At 41.9% G+C, this 24,766-nt stretch overlaps 1 protein-coding gene across 2 annotated transcripts in view; it reads right to left on the reverse strand.

Annotated features, from left to right (window-relative positions):
* Nucleotides 1-14,118: 14,118 nt before the first annotated feature.
* Nucleotides 14,119-24,766, reverse strand: part of Atad2 (ATPase family AAA domain containing 2) — a 64,378-nt gene continuing 53,730 nt past the window's right edge. The window contains exons 26-28 of one of the 2 annotated variants that reach the window (XM_069991357.1): nt 21,726-21,859; nt 18,539-18,597; nt 14,119-15,989 (exon numbers count right to left, since the gene is read on the reverse strand). In XM_069991357.1, the coding sequence (XP_069847458.1) occupies nt 15,971-15,989; nt 18,539-18,597; nt 21,726-21,859 (212 nt within the window). In that variant the 3' untranslated portion in view covers nt 14,119-15,970. Of the gene's footprint in view, nt 15,990-18,538; nt 18,668-21,725; nt 21,860-24,766 lie in introns of both variants that reach the window. The other variant, XM_069991356.1, reaches the window with a different exon arrangement.

Here is a 24,766-nt window from a genome sequence, read left to right on the forward strand (position 1 = left end):
CGACGCGGGACGGGATGACGCGCCCCGCCCCCTGTCACCAGAAGCCACGCCCCTCGATGCCACGCCCCTCTGCCTCGCCGCGGTCCCGCCCCTTGCCGCCGATAGCTCCGCCCACTGCCGCGCTTAGCCTGGTCCCTCTCCAGTCGGGCTGGAAGACAGCCTCGCCTTCCTGGCGCTCCGCCCTCCTGCTGTCACCGCCAGGTCGCAGGGTAGGCGTGCTGTCTTCCGCTCAACCCCCCCGCCCCGCCCCGCCCCGCCCCCGTTTTTATCCAAAGCCCCACCTCCCTCAGGCGGGACTCCCCCAGCCCTACCCCTCGGCGGGAGCCACGCCCGCCGGAGGCCACGCCCCCGCGCTCCTTTGGCTGCCCGGCGCCGGCGCCCCACACCCCCATCCCCGCAGTCCGGAGCCGCCGGCCGCAGCTCCCCGCCGGCCGCGCCCCCAGCCGCCCACACCAGAAGTGCAGTTTACCCCCACTCTGGACAGCCCTGCGAGACGAAGCCCCGCTCCCCGCGTGCCCGCGCCCCCGACCCCCGCGCTCCAGCCGGTCCCGCCAGCGCGGGCAGCTGTCGAAAACCCGGACGGCGTCATCTTCCCTCCCACCGCCCCTTCCCTTCAGCCCCACATCATTGTGAGCACGAAAAATGCAAACAAAAGCAAGGCAACGACTGGCCTTCCGAAGTCCTGGACGCACGGTCAGGGTCCCGGAATCCCCACCCCTCCCCGGCCGGGACCTTTGTGCAGTGACAGCCGTGCCCGCCCCCCACCCCCACCGCATTAATCCTAAAATATGCAGTTGCTTAAAGTGAAAGTCCGACGGCTGGAGTCCGCGTCGGTTGCTGGCACCTGCGACTGCCAGAACCTGGGCATGCCCGGGCTTAATCACACACGCAGTTCTGCCCAGCACTCCGCACTTCCAGCGCAAGTTTAACGGCATTTTAGGCTCCCGGAGTTGAATTCATAAGGTGAGCTATTTATACAAGCGATCTCAAGAAGCCAATATAATGCTTTCCTAACACAGGGATTAAAAAAAAGGAGAGGAAAGCCTTTGCAATAAAATGCTGGGCTAATACCAATAGCAATTTAAAGATTAGGGTTTCAGATTGTAAATACTCTGATGCCTGAAAGAGCTAGAAGACGGAACTTGTGCCCATATAATTTCTGTGTGTTCCCCAGTCAATGTGGTGCCCACCTAGAATACAGAAATTTGTTCTTTCCTTCACTTAACCACCACCTTTGTGAGCACTATACCGGGTGCTGTGGGGAAAAAAAACAAAACAAAACAACTGATAGAAACATAGCTAAGGCTGTCCAGTGTCTTGGTACCCAAAAGGGGGATTGTTCTAGAACCCTCCAGGATATCAAAAAACAGGGATCAGCCGGGCGCAGGTGGCTCAGCCTGTAATCCTGGCTATTCAGGAGGCTGAGATTTGAGGATCACGATTCAAAGCCAGCCCAGGCAGGAAAGTCCGCCAGACTCTTATCTCCAATAAACCACCAGAAAACCGGAGGTGGCGCTGTGGCTCAAGTGGTAGAGCGCTCGCCTTGAGCTGAAGAACTGAGGGACAGCGCCCAGGCCCAGTTCAAGCCCCATGACCACCAAAAAAAAAAAAAAAAAAAAAAAGAGGGATCTTGAGGTCCCATATATAAAATGGTGTATTTGCATACAATTTATATGCATCCTCCTATACACCTTAAATCATCTGTATAGGTTATTGTGATACCTAATGAAAAGTAAATGGAATGTAAATAGTTGGTTGAAGGACTTTTTTTTTTTTAGGGACTAACAAGAAAAAAGTGAACACATGTTCAGTACAAAGGAAAAATTTTCCCCCCAAACATTTCTGATGCACAGTTGGTTGAATCATCAATGTAGACCTGGTGGACCCAGAAGACCAGACTATATTCCTGTCTGCCGGCTTATGGGCTAGTGGTCCCTTAGCCATGAACATAAAAATAAAAATGTATCAAAGATGTATCAAAATAAAAGGTAAGAAGGCATCAAGGGAGAAACTGAGGGCCTTAGGGATGTGGAAATGTGGAGTGTCTCTCAGTGTATTTCTATGTGTATGTGTTTCTCTCTGCATGTTTCTCTCTCTGTGAGTTTCTGTATGTGTTTTTTTTCTGTGTTTCTGTTTATGTTTCTATGTGTTTGTCTGTGTGTATTGCCTCTCTCTCTGCCTCCCTCCCTCCGCCCCTCCCTGTCTTTCCCCTTTCTCTTCCCTCCCTTCTCTTCCTTCTTCCTGTCATCTTCCCTGCTCCCTCCCGCTCCTCTCTCCCTAACTTCCTTTTCTAATTCCTCTTTAGCACCAGTTTATAGACATCTCTCTGTAAGCTGTTTGCCTGCTTCACTGCCCAATGCCAGCAACCCAGAAGCCTCTCAATTTAGGGTCACACCCACAAGGCAGCTCTGTCCAGGAAAACAATTTCAATAGCACAGTGCTGAGAACAGTGTCCTGAACCCAAGTGCTGCCAATTATTTGATATCCTTGCACAAAGCAAGACTGTTAACACCACTTTACAAAAAAAAAAAAAGGTTGCAGACTTAAGCAATATGCATATATGTTTAGCATAGCAGATTGTGTCAGCCCACATAAATCTGTTTAGAGATCATGCTCACAGAGTAACTTGTTTTTATTAAAATAAATTCATTTATAAAAATTGTAAATATGATGGATTTTAACAGCTGTTTGGACCCAGAAGTAAGTTTTTACCCATCAATTGGCATAATTAGAAGTCTAGTTTTATTATGTATGCTTTGCAGCTTGTCATACACAGCCGGGTATGGAAAACTTCAGTGCAGTTAAGACACAGAAGTAAACAGGTTTTAAAAAGCACAGCACAGCATTTATTGAGCCCAAGTACTAAGGCTGAGATCTGAGGATCATGGATTGAAGCTAGCCCAAGCAGAAAAGTCTGTCACTCTTATCTCCAATTAACCACAAAAAAAGCCAAAAACGGAGGAGTAGCTCAAGTGGTAGAGCACCAACATTGGGTGAAAAAGCTAAGTAAGAAGACTTAGCTCTGAGTTTAAGCTCCACTCTTGGCAAAAAAAAAAAAAAGGAAAGGAAAAAAAAGCACAGAACTTTTTGCTTTTCAGAGCCTCTTCCACCTTTGGAACTGTGAAAAAAAATATTTGCAGGAAATGAAGAGCTTTAGTAAAAAGTTCTAAGTGCCAACATCATCTGAGGAAAGGCTTCCAACAGCACTTTTTGTTGAAATTTCTTTTGCGATTATTTTTCCTTCCCCCCACTTTGTGTGGAAAAGTCCTTTTAAAAATATGACACCATTGGGCTGGGATGTAGCTCAGTGGCAAAGTGCTTGCCTAGCAAGTGCAACGTCCTGGGTTCGATCCCCAGTACCAAAAAAGAAAAAAATAGTTAAAAAAATATGACACCATGAAACCGATCAGCCAAAAAAGACATCAAACTAAGACACTTTGGCTTCTACCTGTAGTTAGGGGAGCCGAGAATTTAGTCCTCGAGGAAAGGGGCCACATTTTTCTCTAATGGCTACTTCAGACAGTGAACAAAAATGTTCCTGCTAAAGGGAGCTCAACTGAACAAACTTTCAAAGTCAATTTCAGGTCAAGTCCTTTCCTATTCCTGTTAGCACTTGCTATGTGAAAATAATAACATTATTGATAATAACAACAACAACAAAAAAACAATGTTGGGGTTGGGAAGGTGGCTCAGTGGTGGAGTGCATGCATGCCTGAGGCCCTGGGTTTGATTCCTTCAGCACCACATAAGAAAAAAAAAGTCAGAAGTGGCACTGTGGCTCAAGTGGTAGAGTGCTAGCCTTGAGCTGAAGAGCTGAGGGACAGCGCCCAGGCCCAGAGTTCAGGCCCCATGACCAACCAAAAAAAAAAAAAAAAATCAATGTTCTTGGTACCTGTAAAACACACTCTCTTCACATTCCTCCCCTTTTTCTATATGTACCATAGGAACACATATATAAAATTCGAGGGCTGAGAAGGTGGCTCAGTGGTAGAGTGCTTGCCTTGCATGCTCGAGGCCCTGGGTTCGATTCCTCAGCACCATATAAGTAAAAAGAAAAAAGCCGGAAGTGGCGCTGTGGCTCAAGTGGTAGTGCGCTAGCCTTGAGCTGAAGAGCTGAGGGACAGCGCCCAGGCCCAGAGTTCAGGCCCCACGACTGGACAAAAAAAAAAAAAAAAAAAAAAAAAAAAAAAAAAGATTCGAGGATTTAAAAAAAAAAAAAAAGGAGTAACTGATTTCCCAATATGATTCAAGGAGTAACTTTTGTTTTGGAGAATGCTGGAGATTGAACCCAGGGTCTCTAGCAAGCACTTTGATGCTTAAGCTATACTTTTCTATTGTTTTGTATTTTGGTTTTGAGATACAGCCATGCTAGTGATTACTGAGCTATCCTCAAATTTACCCTCTTCCGCCTTCTGCCTCCTGAGTAGCTGGGAGAAGCTGGGATTGCAGTTGTCCATACCACCTCCAAACAAGAAATACACAGTTTGATTTCGATAAACCTTATCTTTTAATTGTGGTGGCCCTTAGGTTGGTTCATTCATTGGTATGTAACTCGATTTTTGCTCAAAAGTTTAGTGTCTATATGAACATTGTGAGGTCCAGAAAACTAGTTAGTTAATTAATTAATTAGAGCTTTAGTCTGCACAACTCTAGGCAACACACAACTAGGATGCAATACTGGAGTGGGAAAATACAATGATTAACTCTGTTTCAAAGGCCTAACAGAGGAAATCTAAGTAGTAGTCTTTAAACTTTAATGCACCTGAAAATTATTGCGGAATTTTACATTATTTTTATTTTTTGTGCTGGGCCTGGGGCTTGAATTCAGGGCCAGGACGCGGTCCCTGGCCCACTGTGTTCAAGGCTAGTGTTATACCACTTGAGCCACAGAGCCATTTCCAACTTTTCTGTGGTTAATTGTCTCATGGAGCCAGGTACCAGTGGCTCACACCTATAATCCTAGCTACTAAGGAGGCTGAGATCTGAGGATCATGGTTCAAAGCCAGCCCAGGCAAGAAAGTTCATGAGACTCTTATCTCCAATAAACTATTCAGAAAAAGCTGGAAGTGGCGCTGTGGCTCAAGTGATAGAGCTCCCTCGAGCAGAGAAAGGCTCAGGTCAGAGCAAAGGCCCTGAGTTAAAGCCCCAGGACTGGGGAAAAAAGTCTTATGGACTTTCCTGCTTGGGCTGGCTTTGAACCACAACCCTCAGATCTCAGCCTTCTGAATAACTAGGATTATAGGTGTCAGCCCCTTGCACTTGGCTTGGATCTTTATTTTAAAATAGACCCTTCCCACTTCTGAGAGATCCAATTTGGTGGATCTGGAAAGAGGTGGTAAATATGCATTTGACATGCACCTGGTAACCTTTCCATAAATGACCTGCAGACCACGTTGAGAAATTCTGGTCTAAACCAATAGTTGGAAGAAAACTTATTGCATTCTTGTAGACTTAACAAAAGGTTACACCCTACAATAAGTCAGTATCTCTGAGCTGAGTTATCCATTCTAAAGCATGGGCATCTACACTGGGAAGGAAATTCTGTGGAAATCAAGAAGCATTTTTTTTTTGCTGGTTGTGGGGCTTGAACTCTGGGCCTGGGCGCTGTCCCTCAGCTCTTCAGCTCAAGGCTAGCACTCTACCATTTGAGGCACAGTGCCACCTCTGGCTTTTTCTGCTTATGTGGTGTTGAGGAAACAAACCCAGCCTCATGCATGCAAGGCAAGCATTCTACCACTGAGCCACCTTCCCAGCCCCTCAAGAAGCATTTCTTACCCCCTGAAGACCACTCACTCATTAACCTCAGGGCACTTTGGGTGACCTGTATCATTCATCCTCCTGCTATGTTTGTGAAGTTTGCTGATATTGTTTACTGAGGCTTGCATATTCACCTGCCCAAGGTGAATATGCTGGGTTTTAATCCACCCCGGTCAATCCTACAACTTAATAAAAATGCTCTAAACAGTTTTTAGGACAAAAGGTATTGCATTAACCAAACTACAGTGTAGATGGAATCTGAAGACATCTCTGGTATTAAAGTTAAGTATTACTGTTGAAGCTCCAATTCTTCTGCCACATGTTAAGTCTATCAAACTGTTTTCTACATAACAAATCCAACTCCAGCAGCTTAAAAGACTAAGCAGTTCTTTAGCTCACGCATCAGCAGGTCAGCTGGGTCTACTCATCTGAATCATGATTGGCTGGTCTTAGTTAGACTTGCTTCTGCATTTGTGGTTAGCAGGTGGATTATCTGAGGGCTGCCTGGTCCAAGATACTTTCATTTGTGGATCTAGGAACTGGCTCCTCTAGGATAGCCGTAGTCCTTGCTGCAGTGGCAGGCTGCCTGTGGGTCACAGGGGTAACTTTCTCAAGGGTCTTCCATCTTCCAGCAGACTAGCACAGGTGCATTTTTATGCAGCCACAGGATTCCAAGAAATCGAGGAAGAGCCTTAAGAACTTCTTGAAGCTCAGGTCTAGCATGCTGTCATTTCTGCTACAATTCTATTGGCTAAGCCAGTCATAAAGCTAGCCCAAATTCCACCTCTTGAGAGCAGCTGCTAAAGTTGACTGTGCTATTGTTGTCATTGAATTTCCCACACGGTGTCACCAAAGGCAGATTTTGTATTTTACCTATCTCCATCTACTTTTACTCCTCTGTAAAATGAAGATGATCCAGTTGTTGTGTCACATTTTAAGTATATAGCTTATCCTGTTTCTCAGAGAACATGAGCCATGTTGATGATGTGTTTGTAGGGTCTCTCCAGTCCTAAAGTGATACATTTGCATGGGTGGGAAGTGAGGCTGGACTGCTTTTCTTTTTTTTTTTTTTTAATTTTATTTTTTGTGCCAGCACTCGGGGCTTGAACTTGGGGCCTGTGGCACTTGCTTGGCCTTTTCTTTCTTTCTTTTTTCTTTTTTTTTTTTTTTTTGCCGGCCATGGGGCCTGAACTCTGGGTCTGGGCGCTGTCCCTCAGCTCTTCAGCTCAAGGCTAGCGCTCTACCACTGGAGCCACAGCGCCACTTCCAGCTTTTTCTGTTTATGTGGTGCTGAGGAATCGAACCCAGGGCCTCATGCTTGCAAGGCATGCACTCTACCACTGAGCTATCTTCCCAGCCCTGGACTGCTTTTCTTATGTTTCCTTGGGGAGGGATGTGGACCCTGATTCCCTCACTCTTGAATGTGTATATATATATATATATATATATATATGTATATATATATATATATATATATAGAGAGAGAGAGAGAGAGAGAGAGAGAGAGAGAGAGAGAGATTCAGCAAATACAAATGGTTCTAATGTATCCTAATAATTTGTTAGTGTTCATTTTTTTGGTCATCACTTTGTTATACACTGAAAATATAGACTAATTAGCTTGGACCTCAGTGAGATAATTTCTCAATTTGTAATATAGACACATATTTCTTTCCTGTTTTATAGCTGATGAAAGGTATGCAGTTTATAGCACGTAATATGCTTACACGCATAGACAATGGTTAAAAGCCTTGTGATTATACAGAAAGATGTGCAGACTTGTAACAACTTTCTTGAAAAATGCCTTAACACTTGAGGAGCAACAAAAATTTTCTTCAGTTTAGATGCACAATGCTATTTTTTGTAGCCTCCCTCTAGGTATTTCAAATTCTGTAGCTATACAATTAATTTTTATAGCTAGGAAAGTAATTTTTATCGTCTGTAAAATGTTTTACTACCAAAGGAGATTATCACTCACTGCAGAAACTTAAAAATAGAGGAAAGAATCGATCTGTGTTTTCTCCTTGCTAGCCACTGTTAGCATTTTAGTGTTTGCAGGTTGCTATTTTTAGATGAAAGAAAATGTTATTTTCCCCCCTTCTTCTGCAAGGTTATTTGGTCTAATGATATTAGGAAACTCTCTTTTTGGATAGACATTTTCAGCTGGCTGGCATTGTAGTGATTTCATTTCACACCACAGCTGTGGGGTGAAGGTTTAGAAGAAACCAGGGGGTTCATTTCAGTGATGGTGGTAATTTACATTTTTTTCCTAGTAGGGTTGGGTAAGAGTTTGGGGAAAACATTTTTAAAGAAGAAACAGAGAAGACACATATGCTGTGATCCTAAATATAAAAACATGGAAACTGAATGAGGAAAAATAATTGCAGAACCTGAGATTGGGTAGTAACTCATTTTCCTTCTAAAATAATGAAAGCAAAAGCTGGTCTTTATTTTGAAGATCCTGATTTTCCTAAATAATTCACAACAGTAAATAGCTATAATTAGGATTCATCACACGTAATCAGTTTCCAAATTATTTCATGAATACATTATCTATTGCCATGAACCCCTTGTTTTCCTTGCCCCAAGTCAACCTTCAAGCCATTTGAAGTTCAATGGCCTTTGAAATCAATGCTTGCAGATCACAATGTCCACATGTCCAGGATACCAGGTCTGGCTGTCTTTGCTCCATGAAGTGTCTTAGTCCTGTATCTTTTGGACAATTAAATTTTTTGATTCGGTGTGTGCTTGGAAGGGAGTATTCCAAGAGCCTCTCACTGCATGTTAAGTGCTGTTCCCTGACTCTAAGCCAGAGCTTAGATGTTGGCAGAGCTAATTGCTCAAAATGTAGTGATTTCATTTCCAACCTTTGCACACCAAGATTACACAGCCCAAACAAATTTTCTGCTTAAACACGCGCACACACACACACACACACACACACACACACACACACACCAAGATTACACAGCCCAAATTTTCTGCTTAAACACGCATACACACGCACACGCACACGCACACGCACACACCCCAGAATAAAAACACAGCATTTCTGCAAAAATAAAACAAATCTTTACAATGGGAAGAAGTTCAAAAAAACAAGGGTAATGTAATCACTATAAGCTATTGAAGGAATTAATGGTGGTTCGTGAGGTTCAATAACTGAGAAACCTAATAAAAAGAGCTGCCATTAAAGCAGTTCAATTTTTATAAAGGGAGGGAGGATCATAGGTTGGGCTTCCCTTCAAATGAACTCTAAGAAATGACCGTGAGAGTAAGTGGTTTGTTTGGTAACTGTCCCTACAGGGCAGCAGGGAGGCAGGAGAGAACCCAGGGAAATCCAAACATGGCTTCTGCTTCAATGGGGAATCTACAATTCAGAACACTGCTTAATGACACTATTCACCGCTTCTTGTCTGTCCAGCAGGCATCATAGGGGTGGGGATCCCATCATTTGCAGCCTACCGCCAAATGAATCACATCAGCCCATTAGGTGGCAGGCTGCACATGCTCGCAGATGACCATTGGCCCACAGTGAACGTGGAATGCCAGAGAGGAGGAAGGTAGCTGCAAGGGATGTGGTGGTTTCACAGACCTAGTTTGAACCCTACTTCCAACTACTTATGTGTGGACTTCAGGAAATGACTCCATCTAAGCCATAGTTCCTTTATTTGTAAAATGAATGTCAAGACAGGCTCACGTTAGTCCATATGGTTTTGTTCCCTTAGGACAGACAAGGCTTGGGTTGGTTGTGGGACATTTTGTTACAATGTGAATCACAAACTGTCATGTCTATGGTATACAGTCCTGGCCTCTGGACAGTTAGGGTAGACATCAGGAAGAATCCAGTCTTCTTGGTGGGGAGAAGAGACTTCAAAAACACTATGGCTGGATGGTTGGGCTTTGCTGAATCACACTTAGAGGCAACTATTTTAAGAACTCCTGCCAGGGTTCTCTTCCACTGATTTTTGATTTTTCCAACTACCCATGAGGTAATTCATATCCTTACAAAAATGTGCTTCCTGTTACTTGCAACCTAAGACTCTTAGCCAAATAAAACCCAGTTGTTTCTTAACAATTGAATGGATGGCTGGTACCTTTTCATCACCATTTATGCATAGTTATTTGTTTTGTACTTGTGCCCAGAACCAGTAAAGAGCAGAATCCCCAATCTTGTAGTCCTTCCTGCAATCTTTTTGCTAGCAAAGCTTAGATTTTTGCTATTAGATGAATTTCAGTATCACTAGGATGCTTAATATGTAACAATATATAAACAATTAACTATAAGCAGCTCAAACCAAAAGCTTATTCTTTCATAGCTTTATCAACTATCTGCCTAGGGCCCTTCTGTCCTATCCATATAGGAATTGTGAGTAGGAAAATAAAAGCTTTACCAGGGTTGGTAGTCTAGACACTTGAGTGACCAAGCCTAGTGGCTAGACTGGTAGACTCAGCTTATTGCTCCTAACCCTGAGAGCTGAGGGACTACTGCTCTGGGCTTTAGAAACCAGACTTACAGTTCTGGTTCTCAGGTTGGTGGCTTATGGCTCTACCACCAGCAGCATAGTTAATACTGAGCCTGGGAAATCAAGGAAGTCTTTCAGGACCTTAGTCTGAAAAATTCAAGAGGGTAGAAAATTTATTACATTTATAATACCACCAGATTTCCTGTTGGTATATTCCATTGTTCTTTGTGTGTGTAGTACTGGGGCTTGAAGTCAGGGCTTCATGTGCTGTCCCAGATTTTTGACTTATGGCATTTGAGTCATGCCTCCAGTTTTTTTTTGCTGGTTAATTGGAGACCAGTTGAAGCATGATCCTCAGATGTCAGCTTCTTGAGTATAGGCATGAACCACTGACCAGTACCTGGTTAAGATTGTATTAATCAGCATTGCTTTCACTGCATGTTGCACAATTACCAGTCAATGGTTTTGAACAACAGAAAATCATTCTCTCAGTAGTTCAAGAGACCAGAAACCTAAAATCAATATTAGTTCCCAATCACAGCAATTACAGGGCTGAACTCCCCTGGAGGACCCAGGGGAGAATCATTTCTTACTTCATTTTTGATGGCTTCTTGCTGGCATTTCTGGGTTTGGGAGCCACAATGTTAATCTGTGTTTGCCCTACCTTCTGTGTAAAAGCTTCCTCTGCTTAACTCTTATAAAGGTGCATGTGACTGCATTTAGGATCTGAAAGAATAATCCAGGGTAACCTCCCAACTCAACATCCTTAATTTTTATTTATTTTTCATTTATTTTTGCCAGTCATGGTGCCTGAACTCTGGGCCTGGGCGCTGCTCCTCAGCTCTTCAGCTCAAGGCTAGTGCTCTACCACTTGAGCCACAGCACCACTTCCAGCTTTTTCTGCTTATGTGGTGCTAAGGAATGGAACCCAGGGCCTCATGCATGCAAGGCAAGCACTCTACCACTGAGCCACCTTCCCAGCCCCAACATCCTTAATTTTATCTAAAATGACCTCCCCTCTTGTTGTATAAAGAACCCCCCACAGGTTTCAGGGATTAGGGAAAAGGGAGGGTCATTTGTACACATACAAAGGTTATGTGTAAAATCTGATTTGTAGACTATATTCCCTGCTGCTCCCTCAGCATGCCTATATTGCCCGACTCCCAGATGTTCCCAACTGTATTCAACATAAGCCTGAAAATGGCAACTTTTCTCTATTACTGTCATTGTCCCTAGTGCTCCCTGAGAGCCTGTCCTCAATTGTGGAATTACCTTAATGTGTACTGCATCTTCAAAAGCACGTCTTAAGCTTTCCTTTAAAAATGCCTTCATTTGCCACCCTCTGACTTTCCAGGCCTCTATTTCGCTAGGTCTTCCAAAGAAAATTCTTGTCAAATGAGAAGTACAAAATGTCATGTCAAAACCAGCTTTACAATGTCGGTGTGTGGGGGGGAGGGGGGTATAATTGGGTGGGGGGAGGGGAGAGGCGGGGAAGGGAAGTGAAGGGTAAACAAAGGAGGAGGCTGCAATGCTTGGTAAGAAATGTATGCATTATCCTGCCCATGTAATTGTAGCCCCTCTGTACAGTATGTTCTCAAATAAAATAAAATACAATTAAAAAAAAAAAAAAGAAAATTCTTGTCAAATAACATTTGATCATACACTTGTGCGCTCAAGCATCTAGTAGATCCTTACCAGCTTTCATTACCTATAAGCAGCATACTAAGTAAGGCTTGTTAGAGATCTTAAGCATCAAAAATACTGTATCCCACATGAAATGTCCAACATCTCTATCCATAAACGAAATGCCAATCAGGACAATATTGAGATTCCGCCTCATCCCAGTTAGAATGGCCCTTATCAAGAAAACTCAATAATAGATGCTGGTGGTGATGTGGAGAAAAGGGACCACTACACTGTTGATGGAAATGTAGTTGTTCAACCACTCTGAAAAACAGTATGAAGGTTACTCAAAAGACTAAACATAGAGCTTCCCTATGACCCAGCAATTCCACTCCTGGGCATTTATCCAACTGACCACAACCCAGGCCACACTAAGGCTACCAGGCACAACCATGTTCACTGCAGCATTGTTCACCATAGCCAAGATTGGGATCAACCCAGATGACCCTCAGTGGATGAATGCATTAAGAAAATGTGGTATAGGGCTGGGAAGGTGGCTCAGTGGTAGAGCGCTTGCCTTGCATGCCTGAGGCCCTGGGTTTGATTCCTCAGCACCACATAAGCAAAAAGAAAAAAAAGCCAGAAGTGACGCTGTGGCGCAGGTGGTAGAGCACTAGCCTTGAGCTGAAGAGCTGAGGGATAGTTCCCAGGCCCAGAGTTCAGGCCCTTGACCAGACCCCCCCCCCCCCCAAAAAAAAAAGTGGTATATATACACAATGGAATTTTACACTTCCATCAGAAAAAATGATATCGCCCCATCCATAAGGAAATGGTTAAGACTTGGAAAAAATTATATTAAGCAAAATAAGCCAGAACCAAAGAAACAGAGGTTGCCTGTTTTCCCTCATTTGTAGTAATTAGAATGTGTCTACAAATCTACAATGGAGGGTGAGACAAAAAACTACTTAGACACAATAAATTAATCAGGACTCCAAACATTTATACTGTGAGACCAAAGGAGGATATTCTCAGGAGAGGAACACAAAGGCTTAATGTGCGTATGATCAAATAAAATGTTTATCAAAATGAATTCCAAGAAGTGAAAAAGGGTTTTTGTTATTTTACCTTTTTTCCCTGTCACTGCTTTTGATTTATTGTATGTATGAACTATACAACTTGTGAGGGAAGGGGGTCAGGAGAGAGAAAACTGGGGAGAAAATGAGGAAAGAGGTGACACTGTTCAAAAAGAAATGTAATGGTAGCCCCTCTGTACATCACCATCACCTTTACAATAAAAATTAAAAATAAAAACCTGTCTCCTGTATGAGGACATAGCTCAAGCGTTTTAGGGGGTTTGCTTAGCATGTGCAAAGCACATGGATGTTTATGTCTGTCCTTGTGCCTGTACCACACTACTTTCATTAGTGTAGCTTTGTGGCTAAGTCTCCAAATGAGGACATGGCCATTCTGAGTTTATCTTTGCTTTCTGGCTGCCATAAGGCAAGCAGCTTCTTCTCCTTCCTCCTGTTTCTGCCTTGTTTTAAGTCCTAAGTGTGGAGTCAGCCATGGTCTGAAACCTCTAAAAATCTTATTTTCATTTTGTCATAACAAGAGAAAGCATTACAAATGAAATGGTGTGTTTAACTTACTTTTCAAATTGCTCATTGCTAATGCATAAAAATATCACTTTTTAAGTGCTTGACTTTTTAATCCTACAGAAATTTAACAAATTCTGCAGCTGGATAAAAAGTCAAACATATATAAAATGTGATATTCTTCTGAAAAATGGCTCTGGTAGGTTGTGTGTGCATGTGTGTATTTTTTCCTCATTGGCCCTGGGGCTTGAACTCTGGGTCTGGGCAATGTCCCTGAACTTTTATGTTCAAGGCTGGCTCTCTACCACTTGTACCATAGCTCCACTTCTGTTTTTTTGTGGTTTATTGGAAGTAAGAGTCTCATGGCCTTTCATGCCTGGGTTGGCTTTTAACTGTGATCCTCAGATCATAGCCTCTTGAATAGTTAGACTTATAGGCGTAAGCCACTAGGGCCCAGCTATGTGTACATATTTTTAATGATCTTCATGAGATCATGTAATTTGTGATGAAAGATATTTTTACTTTTTCCCCAATTTGGATGACTCTTAGCTAAAAACGAGAAAAAAATCTTGTAACTCTGTAATTTTAACATGTTTTACAGACTCTACACAGACATATATAGATGTATCACTTTCAGAGTTTATGGAGTATGTTACAGAAAGGGTAAGGAGCACTTTAGTCTCCGTAGTTAAAAAACATGTACCATTGAAAACATTCCAGTGTCAACAACAATTTATTTTGAGGCAGGTTTTACTATGTTACCCAGTCTGATCTCAAATTACAGGATTTAATGGATCTTCTTGTTTCAGCTTCCTGAATAGCTGGGACTATATATAGGATGTACCACCATACCTGGCTGGTCAATAGCAATGGAAATTATGCATATATTATATGTATGAACAGCTGTTGTACTTGTTCTTTACTATAATCTTCAATACATTTTCAAAAACTGAAGAAATAAATTTGAGTCTTCATGTCTAAATTTTATTATACAAGCTATACATACAAAATGAAATTCTTATCAAAGATTCATCTGAATCTGAAAAATAACTTAAACCAATAAGTGAGTATGTATGTTTATCTCCAGCAACATACACATACTTCAATGTTTGCAGTGACTGGCATTGCTTCTGGATTATGCAAGGCAGCATTTGCTAAATAAGGGATCCAAAGTTCTAGATTTTAAGTATCTAGGTAAAAACAACAACAACAAAAACAGCTTAATTCAAATTATAGTAAAATCCAAAATCTTGGGTGAGGGTGTAGCTCAATGGTAGAGGTCATGTGTAGCATACATGAGATATTAAAGTCCAGTCCCTAGTACCTCTCCCACCCCTCAGCTTCTCCTTTAATGTTCCCTATTCTCAAAGATTCCAACAGAAGTTATTTTAAAAACTAACTCTAGAATTCTCCCCCCACCTCCTAACAAGATGTATGGAAGTGAATGATTTAAGCTTTAAAAAGGTAATGTATTTTTGGCATCAGTAATACAAAATTCACACATTCATATCTGTGTACAAAAATACAGACTATAAAATTTAGTCTTCAAATTTAAAAATTTTGGCTATTAAGACAAGGTAGTTATTAATATTTGTTGTACATATAATTATAAAAGGCAAACATTTAAATTATTCTTTTTCTTTGCTGGTACCAGGGCTTGAAATCAATGCCTGGGCACTGTCCCTGAGCTTCTTTTTGTTCAAGGCTAGTGCTCTACCACTTGAACCATAGTGCCACTTCTCACTTTTTCTGAGTTCATTGGAAATAAAGTCTCATGGACTTTCCTGCCCAGGCTGGCTTCGAACCAGATCCTTAGATCTCAGCCTCCTGAGTAGATAGGATTACAGTAGTGAGCTATCTGTGCCTGGCTCAAAGTATTTATTAACCCCAATTACAATGACAAAAAAATGTTTATCTAAAAATATTCCAATATTCAAATACAGAACTATGGAGCAACAGCCCTTTTACTAGTCATAACTTGAATTCTGGTTTGTAAGTGAACAGGGACCAGAAGTGAAAGGTAGGTTGGATAAGGTAGAAGACAAAGAGAATAGCAGAGATATAATAACATTTGTTGTGTTCTCTTTCTTTTTTTGAAGTCCTTGATCAAACCCAGGACTTTACACATGCTAGGTAACTACTCTACTGTAAGCTACACCCTCAGGCCAAACCTGTGTTTAGGAAGGGTAAAATCAAAAGTGCTTAATACAAAAAAAATTTTCATGTTGCTAATTATCCTTAAGTGCCACAAAACATTTGTTATCCAAATAGCTTTACTGGAGCTGTTCAAACTTCAACTATTACTATTATTACAATTCAAATTTCCAATATTTGTCAGTTATCTTACACATGTACATAAATATCAGGAGAGTTTAAATACTTTTGTTTTACTAGTTTAATTTTTGCTGGAAGATGCGGGATTTTATCTTGCATCAGTTACGTGGACTTGTCAGAAGTAAATTAAATATGAACTTAATAGAAAAAGTACTTGCTAGTTACAATGACATCATGATCTGGAACAACTGAAGCTTTTTATCTCTTGCTCCATTTTCTATGTAAAGGGTAGGAAAAAAATAGTAAGTTTCAATATGAAAAAAGCAAAAACAAAACAATTTAATTGCTATTAAAAAAATTAACCCTCCTAAGGATATCAAGGCTAGGTAAACTAATCAAATTCACTGGTTTTTTATATATTAATATTTTATACTTTACAACCAACAGTTTTACACTCGTACATTACATACTGTATTTATCATGTTCTAGTAGGCATACGGCAAACACAATTTTTTTTTTTTTTTTTTTTTTGTCGGCCGTGGGGCTTGAACTCTGGGCCTGGGCGCTGTCCCTCAGCTCTTCAGCTCAAGGCGGGCGCTCTACCACTTGAGCTACAGCGCCACTTCCGGTTTTCTGGTGGTTTATTGGAGATAGGAGTCTCACGGTCTCTCCTGCCCGGGCTGGCTTTGAACCGCGATCCTCAGATCTCAGCCTCCTGAGTAGCTAGGATTACAGGCGTGAGCCACCAGCGCCCGGCGCGGCAAACACAATTTTATGCTTTACAGGCATTGGTAAGATGCATATGTAATACAGCTAATGCATATTTTTAAAAATTAATACTCTAGTACCACCTTTAAGTATTTAAAACAAGTCGCTTGGTGCGGATGGCTCACACCTGTAATCCTAACTACTCAGGAGACTGAGATCTGAGGATCACAGTTCAAAGCCAGCCCAGGCAGGAAAGTCTATGATACTCATCTCCAATAAACCACTAGAAAACCGGAAGTGGTGCTGTGGCTCAAGTAGTAGAGGGCTCACCTTGAGCTGAGGAGTGCAAAGACAGCACCCAAGCCCAGAGTTCAAGCCCCACGACAAAACAAAAAACAAAAAAAATCCCAAGTCTATCTAAATAGAGCTAATTATCTTCATTAAAACATATAAAATAGGAAGTAGTGCTGTGGCTCAAGCAGTAGAGTGCTCACCTTGAGCTGAAGAGCACAGGGACAGTGCCCAAGCCCAGAGTTCAAGCCCCATGACTGACCAAAAAAAACAAAAAACAACAACAAAAAAAACATATAAAATAAAGAATTCTCAGGAGTTGGGAGTACCAGTGACCCATGTTTCTAGTCTCCATCACTTAGGCGGTTGAAATCTAAGGATCACAGTTCAAAATCAATTCAAAAAGACAAATCTTAGAGACTCATCTCCAATTAAGCAGCAAAAAGCCAGAAGTGGAGGTTTGGTTCAAAGGCAGGGCACCAGCTTTGAGCAGAAAAAGCCAAGCAAGAACGGGAGGCCTTGAGTTTAAGAGAACCTACCAGCACATACAAGCTCATTGAAACTGCAATTCCACTGTTCATTATAAAGACAAATCAATGAAGATTTAAACTTAAAATGAACTTACTTGTAGCTAGGAAAAATTCATGATCCACATATTAAAATAGCATTTAAATTCCTTTTTTATAGTTTGAGACATGGTCTCACTATGTATTCTTGGCTGAACTTGAACTATGTACCTCAAGGTACCTAGGATTCGGTCCTCTTTCAGCCTCCCAAGGGCTGAAACTATAAGCATGTGCTATCAAACCTGACTTCTAAACATTTAATAATCAGTTAAATAAAAGCTTCTGCCATTTTTTTGTTGGTCGTGGGGCCTGAACTGTGGGCCTGGGCGCTGTCCCTCAGCTCTTCAGCTCAAGGCGAGCGCTCTACCACTTGAGCTACAGCGCCACTTCCGGTTTTCTGGTGGTCTATTGGAGATAGGAGTCTCATGATCTCTCCTGCCCGGGCTGGCTTTGAACCGCGCGATCCTCAGATCTCAGCCTCCTGAGTAGCTAGGATTACAGGCGTGAGCCACCAGTGCCCGGCATAGAAGAGATATTTTATGTGGCAAAAAGAACATTTAAAAAAAATTCAAGGGTCTGGGAAGGTGGCTCAGTGGTAGAGTGCTTGCATGGCATGCATGAGGCCCTGGGTTCGATTCCTTAGTACCACATAAGCAGAAAAAACCGGAAGTGGCGTTGTGTCTCAAGTGGTAGAGCGCTAGCCTTGAGCTGAAGAGCCAAGGGACAGCACCCAGGCCCAGAGGTCAGGCCATGACCGACAAAAAAAGTCTAAAAAAAATTCAACTCAGGGAGGGTGGGGGGAGGATGGGAAGGGATGGGAAAGGGAAACAAAGGAGGAGGCAAAAATGCTTGATAAGAAATGTACTCATCGGGGCTGGGAAGGTGGCTCAGTGGTAGAGTGCTTGCCTTGCATGCTCGAGGCCCTGGGTTCGATTCCTTAGCACCACATAAGCAAAAAGAAAAAAGCTGGAAGTGGTGCTGTGGCTCAAGTGGTAGAGCGCTAGCCTTGAGCTGAAGAGCTGAGGGATAGCGCCCAGGCCCAGAGTTCAGGCCCCATGACCGGACCACCCCCCCCCCCAAAAAGAAATGTACTCATTATCTTGCCCATGTAATTGTAACCCCTCTGTACAGTATTTTCACAATAAAAAATAAATAAAAATTTAAAATTAAAAAAAAATCTAGTATAGACATTTGCTGGACAATACTTCAACAAAATTATACACACACACACACACACACAAAATTCAACTCAGTAACTTACCTGAATAAGTGTGGTTTTATCATAGTCCCCACGATGTTGATAAATACACTGGCTGAGCACTGCATATAAATTTTCCAGTTGAAATATATTGTATTGTTCACTTTTTTTAACAACAGCCTTTAAAATATCCTAAAAGAAAACACGAGTGTTTCCACACGTATGATAAAATTCTCTGAGACAAGAAATATAATTCTAAAAGTTTGGGAAAGTGCCATTGTAAAAGACAAGAGAGAGAATGGACTAAAGCATTTGAGATGTGATAGCCCCTGACACTTAGCTATACTTAACTTCATCATCATTCTGTGATCCTGGCCTTTGCACTGTATGAACTTCATTCTCAAAACTACCAGAGGAAGATGCCAATTTCAGTTTTATCCAAAATTTCTATACACAAATTTAAAAATAACCTCAAATTAGATTAATAGTGTATTTAATGGCAGTATAGACATAGTACGATCAAGTCCATTATATAAAAACTAAAGATAATACTACTTAAATGATAAGTTACTTATCACTTCAGGGCTCACTTTATAAAACAGACTTCTTCTAGTTATTATCTTTTTTTCCCTCAAGACTAAAATAATATAAATGGTAGACTCACTGTATTTCTGCAATTACCCAAATGTGGCCTTACCAGGCTGTGCCATCACAATGAAGTATAAAAAACAAAACAAAACAAAAACCCCAAAACATAAAATGGTTGCACAGTGGCTGGGAAGAAGGCTCAGTGGTAGAGTGCTTGTCTCGCATGCATGAGGCCCTGGGTTTGATTCCTCAGCACCATATAAGCAGAAAAAGTCTGAAGTGTCGCTGTGGCTCAAGTGGTAGAACAACAGCCTTGAGTTGAGAAGCTGAGGGACAGCGCCTAGGCCCAGAGGTCAAGCCCCATGACCACCACCACCACCAAAAAAACAAAAAGTTGCACATAATGGTCATGAAAACAAGTGAGAAAACAATGATTTAAGTATAGGTCAACAAACACACTAATTCTCTCCTTTATGTAAGTTAATATTCTCAAAAAAGGTCATTATTTATTTACTGCAAGTCTAATAGATATACTAAACTTTTACAGCCTCTTTTTTTGTCAGTTATAATACTTAGGGAAAGTAAAAAGCTGATGTAGTCTGAATAAATGACTACTTATAATTGACTAAATGATATGCCTGTATAATGATTAAAATAAGGCTGGAAAATACATTAGAACTGATTAATAAGGCAATTAATTACTATATTTAACCCCTCAAAACACGGTGAACTAAAGTTCTTCTTTTTATAATTATGAGATTTGTGAGATTTTAATTTCACTTTTTTTTTTTTTGATTTGTCATGGGTCTTGAACTCAGCCTGGGCGCTGTCCCTGAGTTCATTAGCTCAAGAAGAGCACTCTAACACTTGAGTCATAGTGCCATTTCTGGTTTTCTGGTGGCTAATTAGAGATAAGAGTCTCATGGATGTTCCTGCCCGGGCTGGCTTTGAACTGCAATCCTAGATCTCAGCCTCCTGAGTAGCTAGGATTACAGATGTGAGCCACTGGTGCCCAGCTTCATATATTTTTTAAAGTTAGTTTTTTCAACTAAGTCATCTTAGTCACTCAGGAGGCTGAGATCTGAGGATCAAAGTTCAAAGCCAGCCTGGGCAGACAAATCCAAGCGACTCTTGTCTATAATTAACAAGCAAAAAGCCAGAAATGGAAACCTGACTTAAAGTGGTAGAGTATTAGGCTTAAAAAAAAAAAAAAAATATATATATATATATATATATATCAGGGCTGGGAAGGTGGCTCAGTGGTAGAGTGCTTGCCTTGCATACATGAGGCCCTGGGTTGGATTCTTCAGCACCACATAAGCAGAAAAAGCCGATGTGGTGCTGTGGCTCAAGTGGTAGAGGGCTAACCTTGAGCTGAGGGACAGCGCCCAGGCCCAGAGTTCAGGCCCACAACCGACAAAAAATAAATAAATAAAATATATATATAATTTTATTTCAATAACTAGTTTTAAGTATTAGGCTTTAACAGAAGAAGATAAACAAGAGTGTGAAACCCTGAGATCAAGCCATAGCACTGACACAAATAGAAACAAAATTTAGGACAACCAAAGCAATTTGAGCCAGATTCTAAAACAGGAGGAAAAAACCAATAGGGATGGCTGAGAAGGTGGCTCAGTGGTAGAGTACTTGCCTCACAGGCATGAGGCCCTGGATTCAATTCCTCGTAACACATACACAGAAAAAGCTGGAAGTGTCGCTGTGGTTCAAGTGGTAGGGTGCTAGCCTTGAGATGAAGAGCTGAGGGACAGTGCCTAGGCCCAGAGTTCAAGCCCCATGACTGACAAAAACAAAAACACAAAAAACTATAGGGATGAGGGAGAAAGAGAGAAAAGAAAAATTTCCAACTGGACAAGTTGGTTTGCTACCTGCAGATTACCATGTACTTGGATTCCCTTCAATCATGTTAAAACAAAAAAAAATTTTATCTGGAGAAATACCTTTGGTAAGTATATATAGTTCTATATAATACAAATCCAAATATTTTCAGACTTGAAATGTGGCCAAAATAAAACAGCTTAAATTGGAAGTGGGATGTAATTTTTTCTAGTTTGAAGTTAAAGGATAATACATCAGTTTTATTTCAAGTATGTTAAAACAACTATACACATCCAAGGTGTTAGTTGTGAAGGTGAAGACGGCTGTTGAGGAGTGTAAAGGTGGGCATTCCAGAGTCAGCACTGCCACCTTTACTAGGTGATGATTAACCAGGAGCACACAGTATAGAAAAGGGTAAAGAAAATCTGAGAAACTCATGAGCATGGATGAAGACAAGGATGCTTTAGGAAGATGGCAATCAAGGGAGGAGAGTTATCAGTACTGTAAAATGCTGTTAGGATGTTATTTTATTTGAATAGTGAGGAAGAATACCAAATGGAGGGGAATGAACAGGGAAAGAGAGGTGCCAAGAAATCTGGCAGTGTATCAGAATCACTTAGTTACTTTCCCTCTGGTTCCTCCCACAGATTCTCAGATATAATTCCTAATTTGGGACACAGGAAGAAGAGCAAAAAAGGGAAGCTAAGAGGAAGCAAAGTTTTAGTTCCTTGTGTACTTCCTATATAGGCATCCTGCCTCTAGTTCACAGTCCAGTGTTTGGGAATTAACAGTATGTATGGAAGCATTATGATTTCAATTTACATACTTTTAACCGCTCATGGTCCACAACAAGTGAGGGTGTAGGCTGAGAGAGAATTGCCAATGCCTTTTCAACACTGATGAGTCGCTGTTGTTCTACCTGGGAACGTCTAGCTCTAGTCATTCGCAGAAGACACATTTCTAGAATGGAAAAGAGACAAATAGTAGGCAGACTAAATAACAGAATTTCACTAAAAACTAGTATTAATTCTGGGTTAATCTTGAAAACACCTGTCATTTATATTAAATGCAAATTGAAAAATATTTTTCCAATTGAGGATTTCAGGTTTGACTGCCTTGGGCACAATCCTAGAATTTAAAAGCTGAGAAAAGGTAATCTGGTACATATCTGTAATCTCAGTACTCAAGAGGATGGGACAGGAGGATGGAAAGTTCAAGGCCAGTTTCCTAGTTAGACCGGATTCAATTTTTTTTTTTTTTTTTTGTGTCCAGTCGTGGGGCCTGAACTCTGGGCCCAGGCACTGTCCCTCAGCTCTTCAGCTCAAGGCTAGCGCTCTACCACTTGAGCCACAGCACCACTTCCGGGCTTTTTTCTTTTTGCTTATGTGGTGCTGAGGAATCGAACCCAGGGCCTCATGCATGCAAAGCAAGCACTCTACCACTGAGCCATTTTCTCAGCCCCTTTTTTTTTTTTTGTCGGCCGTGGGGCTTGAACTCTGGGCCTGGGTGCTGTCCCTCAGCTCTTCAGCTCAAGGCGAGCGCTCTACCACTTGAGCTACAGCGCCACTTCCGGTTTTCTGGTGGTTTATTGGAGATAGGAGTCTCACGGTCTCTCTTGCCCGGGCTGGCTTTGAACCGCAATCCTCAGATCTCAGCCTCCTGAGTAGCTAGGATTACAGGCGTGAGCCACCAGCGCCCGGCTCAAATTTTTTTTTTTTTGTCAGTCGTGGGGCCTGAACTCTGGGCCTGGGTGCTGTCCTTCAGCTCTTCAGCTCAAAGCTAGTGCTCTATCACTTGAGCCACAGAGCCACTTCTGGCTTTTTTCTGCTTAGGTGGTGCTGAGGAATCGAACTCAAGGCCTCATGCATGCCAGGCAAGCACTCTACCACTGAGTCACCTTCCCAGTCCTCAAAATAAAAAATTTAAAAGGGCTGGAAGTATATCTCGATGGTGGAACATGAAAGGCCCTCTATTTAATCCTTGGTACCATTAAAATAGTAGCAGTAGCAATAGTAGTAATAATAGGTGAACAATGCACTCCTGAGTCACACTATAATCCTACCTACTCAGGAGGCTGAGAATCTCAGTTCAAAGTTAGCCTGAGCAGACAAATATGCAAAAAGTGGAACTGGAGGGGCTGAGAAGGTGGCTCAGTGGTAGAGTGCTTGCCTTGCATGCATGAGGCCCTGGGTTCGATTCCTCAGTACCACATAAGCAAAAAGAAAAAAGCCGGAAGTGGCGCTGTGGCTCAAGTGGTAGAGCCCTAGCCTTGAGCTGAAGAGCTGAGGGACAACGCCCAGGCCCAGAGTTCAGGCCCTACGACCGGACCCCCTCCCCCCCAAAAAAAGAAAAAGTGGAACTGGAAGTGTGATTCAAATGACAGAGCACAGCTCTGAGTGAAGTCCCATTGCGGGGGCGGGGGTGGATGGGGAGATCCATTTTTCTGTTAATGTAGTTTCCAAGCAGAGTTCAGCTGTTATAACACAGATACCATATGGCCTCTGTCTAGCTGAAAGTATCTGCTACCTGATTTAAGGCTATTTAAGTCTGATCCCTGAACTACAGCAATTTATTCACTGACAGATGAGAAAAATGTAGAGTGGGTATAGGTCTTTTCTAAGGCCATAAAAATAGTTGTTTTAAGAGCTCAAACAACAACTCAGATTTCCTGATCTCTATGCAAATAAGTTTGGTCCTCTAAATAGTGACTCTAATGGTATACGAAACACAAAACTATGACCCCCAAACAAAATGTGAAGTTATACACTGAAGGTTAACATATGAAGTATCCCATGCTGTGGTTAGGGATCTTGCTCAGCATGTTTCGACTCTGTAACCATCTTAACTCCAGAATGACTAGACAGACAGATACATAAAATACTATCCACATTCAAAAGGCTATATCCTTGTCCATTATATCTATCGTTACCCCAAATTCAACTCAAAAAAGTCCTTCCAAAAGACTTAAATTTTCTGTGTATATAACGAAAAAACCCCAATCTTAGTAACTTAGTCAATCTTAGTAACTTAGTCAATACTTTATTGGCACTAGGCAATGCTTTTATGTAATCCAAATAAGATTTTTGACCGTGTTACCAATCTTTTTTTTGTCCAGTCCTGAGGCTTGGACTTATGGCCTGGGCACTATTCCAGAGCTTCTTTTGCTCAAGTCTAGCACTCTACACACTTGAGCCACAACGCCACTTCCAGCCTTTTCTGTTTATACGGTACTAAGGAATTGAACCCAGGGCTTCATGCATGCTAGGTAAGCGTACTCTACCACTAAGCCACATTCCCAGCCCACCAATCTTGCTTTATACGACTGTTTATCTTTCCCACAAATCTAAAACAAAATCCAAAAAAAGGTTCAGATGAACATGATCCTAAATAGAAAACGTGGGAGCAGAACCATAGCAGTTAATACTAACAGATTTATTCTACAGCGATGTGTACAATACTGGTGGCTCACGCCTGTAATCCCAGTTACTCTGAAGGCCGAGATCTGAGGATCAAGGTCTGAAAGCCAACCCAAGCAGGGAAGTCCGTGAGATTCTTACCCCGGATTAACCAGCAAGAAGTTGGAAGTGGAGTTGTAGCTCAATGATAAGAGCACTGGCTTTGAGCACAAAAGGTCAGGGACAGCACCCTGAGTTCCAAGTCCCAGGACCAGCACAAAAAAATAGAACAAAAGAAGCCGGGTGCTGGTGGCTCACACCTGAATCCTAGCTACTCAGGAGGCTGAGATCTGAGGATCACAATTCAAAGCCAGTCTGGGTAGGAAACTCTGTGAGACTGTTATCTCCAATAAATGCTGTGGCTCAAGTGGTAGAGTGCTTGCCTTGAGCTGAAGAGTTGAGGGACAGTGGC

The sequence above is a fragment of the Dipodomys merriami genome, unplaced genomic scaffold, assembly GCF_024711535.1.
Source record: "Dipodomys merriami isolate MVZ:Mamm:240054 unplaced genomic scaffold, mDipMer1.0.p SCAF_4, whole genome shotgun sequence".
Taxonomy (NCBI): domain Eukaryota; kingdom Metazoa; phylum Chordata; class Mammalia; order Rodentia; family Heteromyidae; genus Dipodomys; species Dipodomys merriami.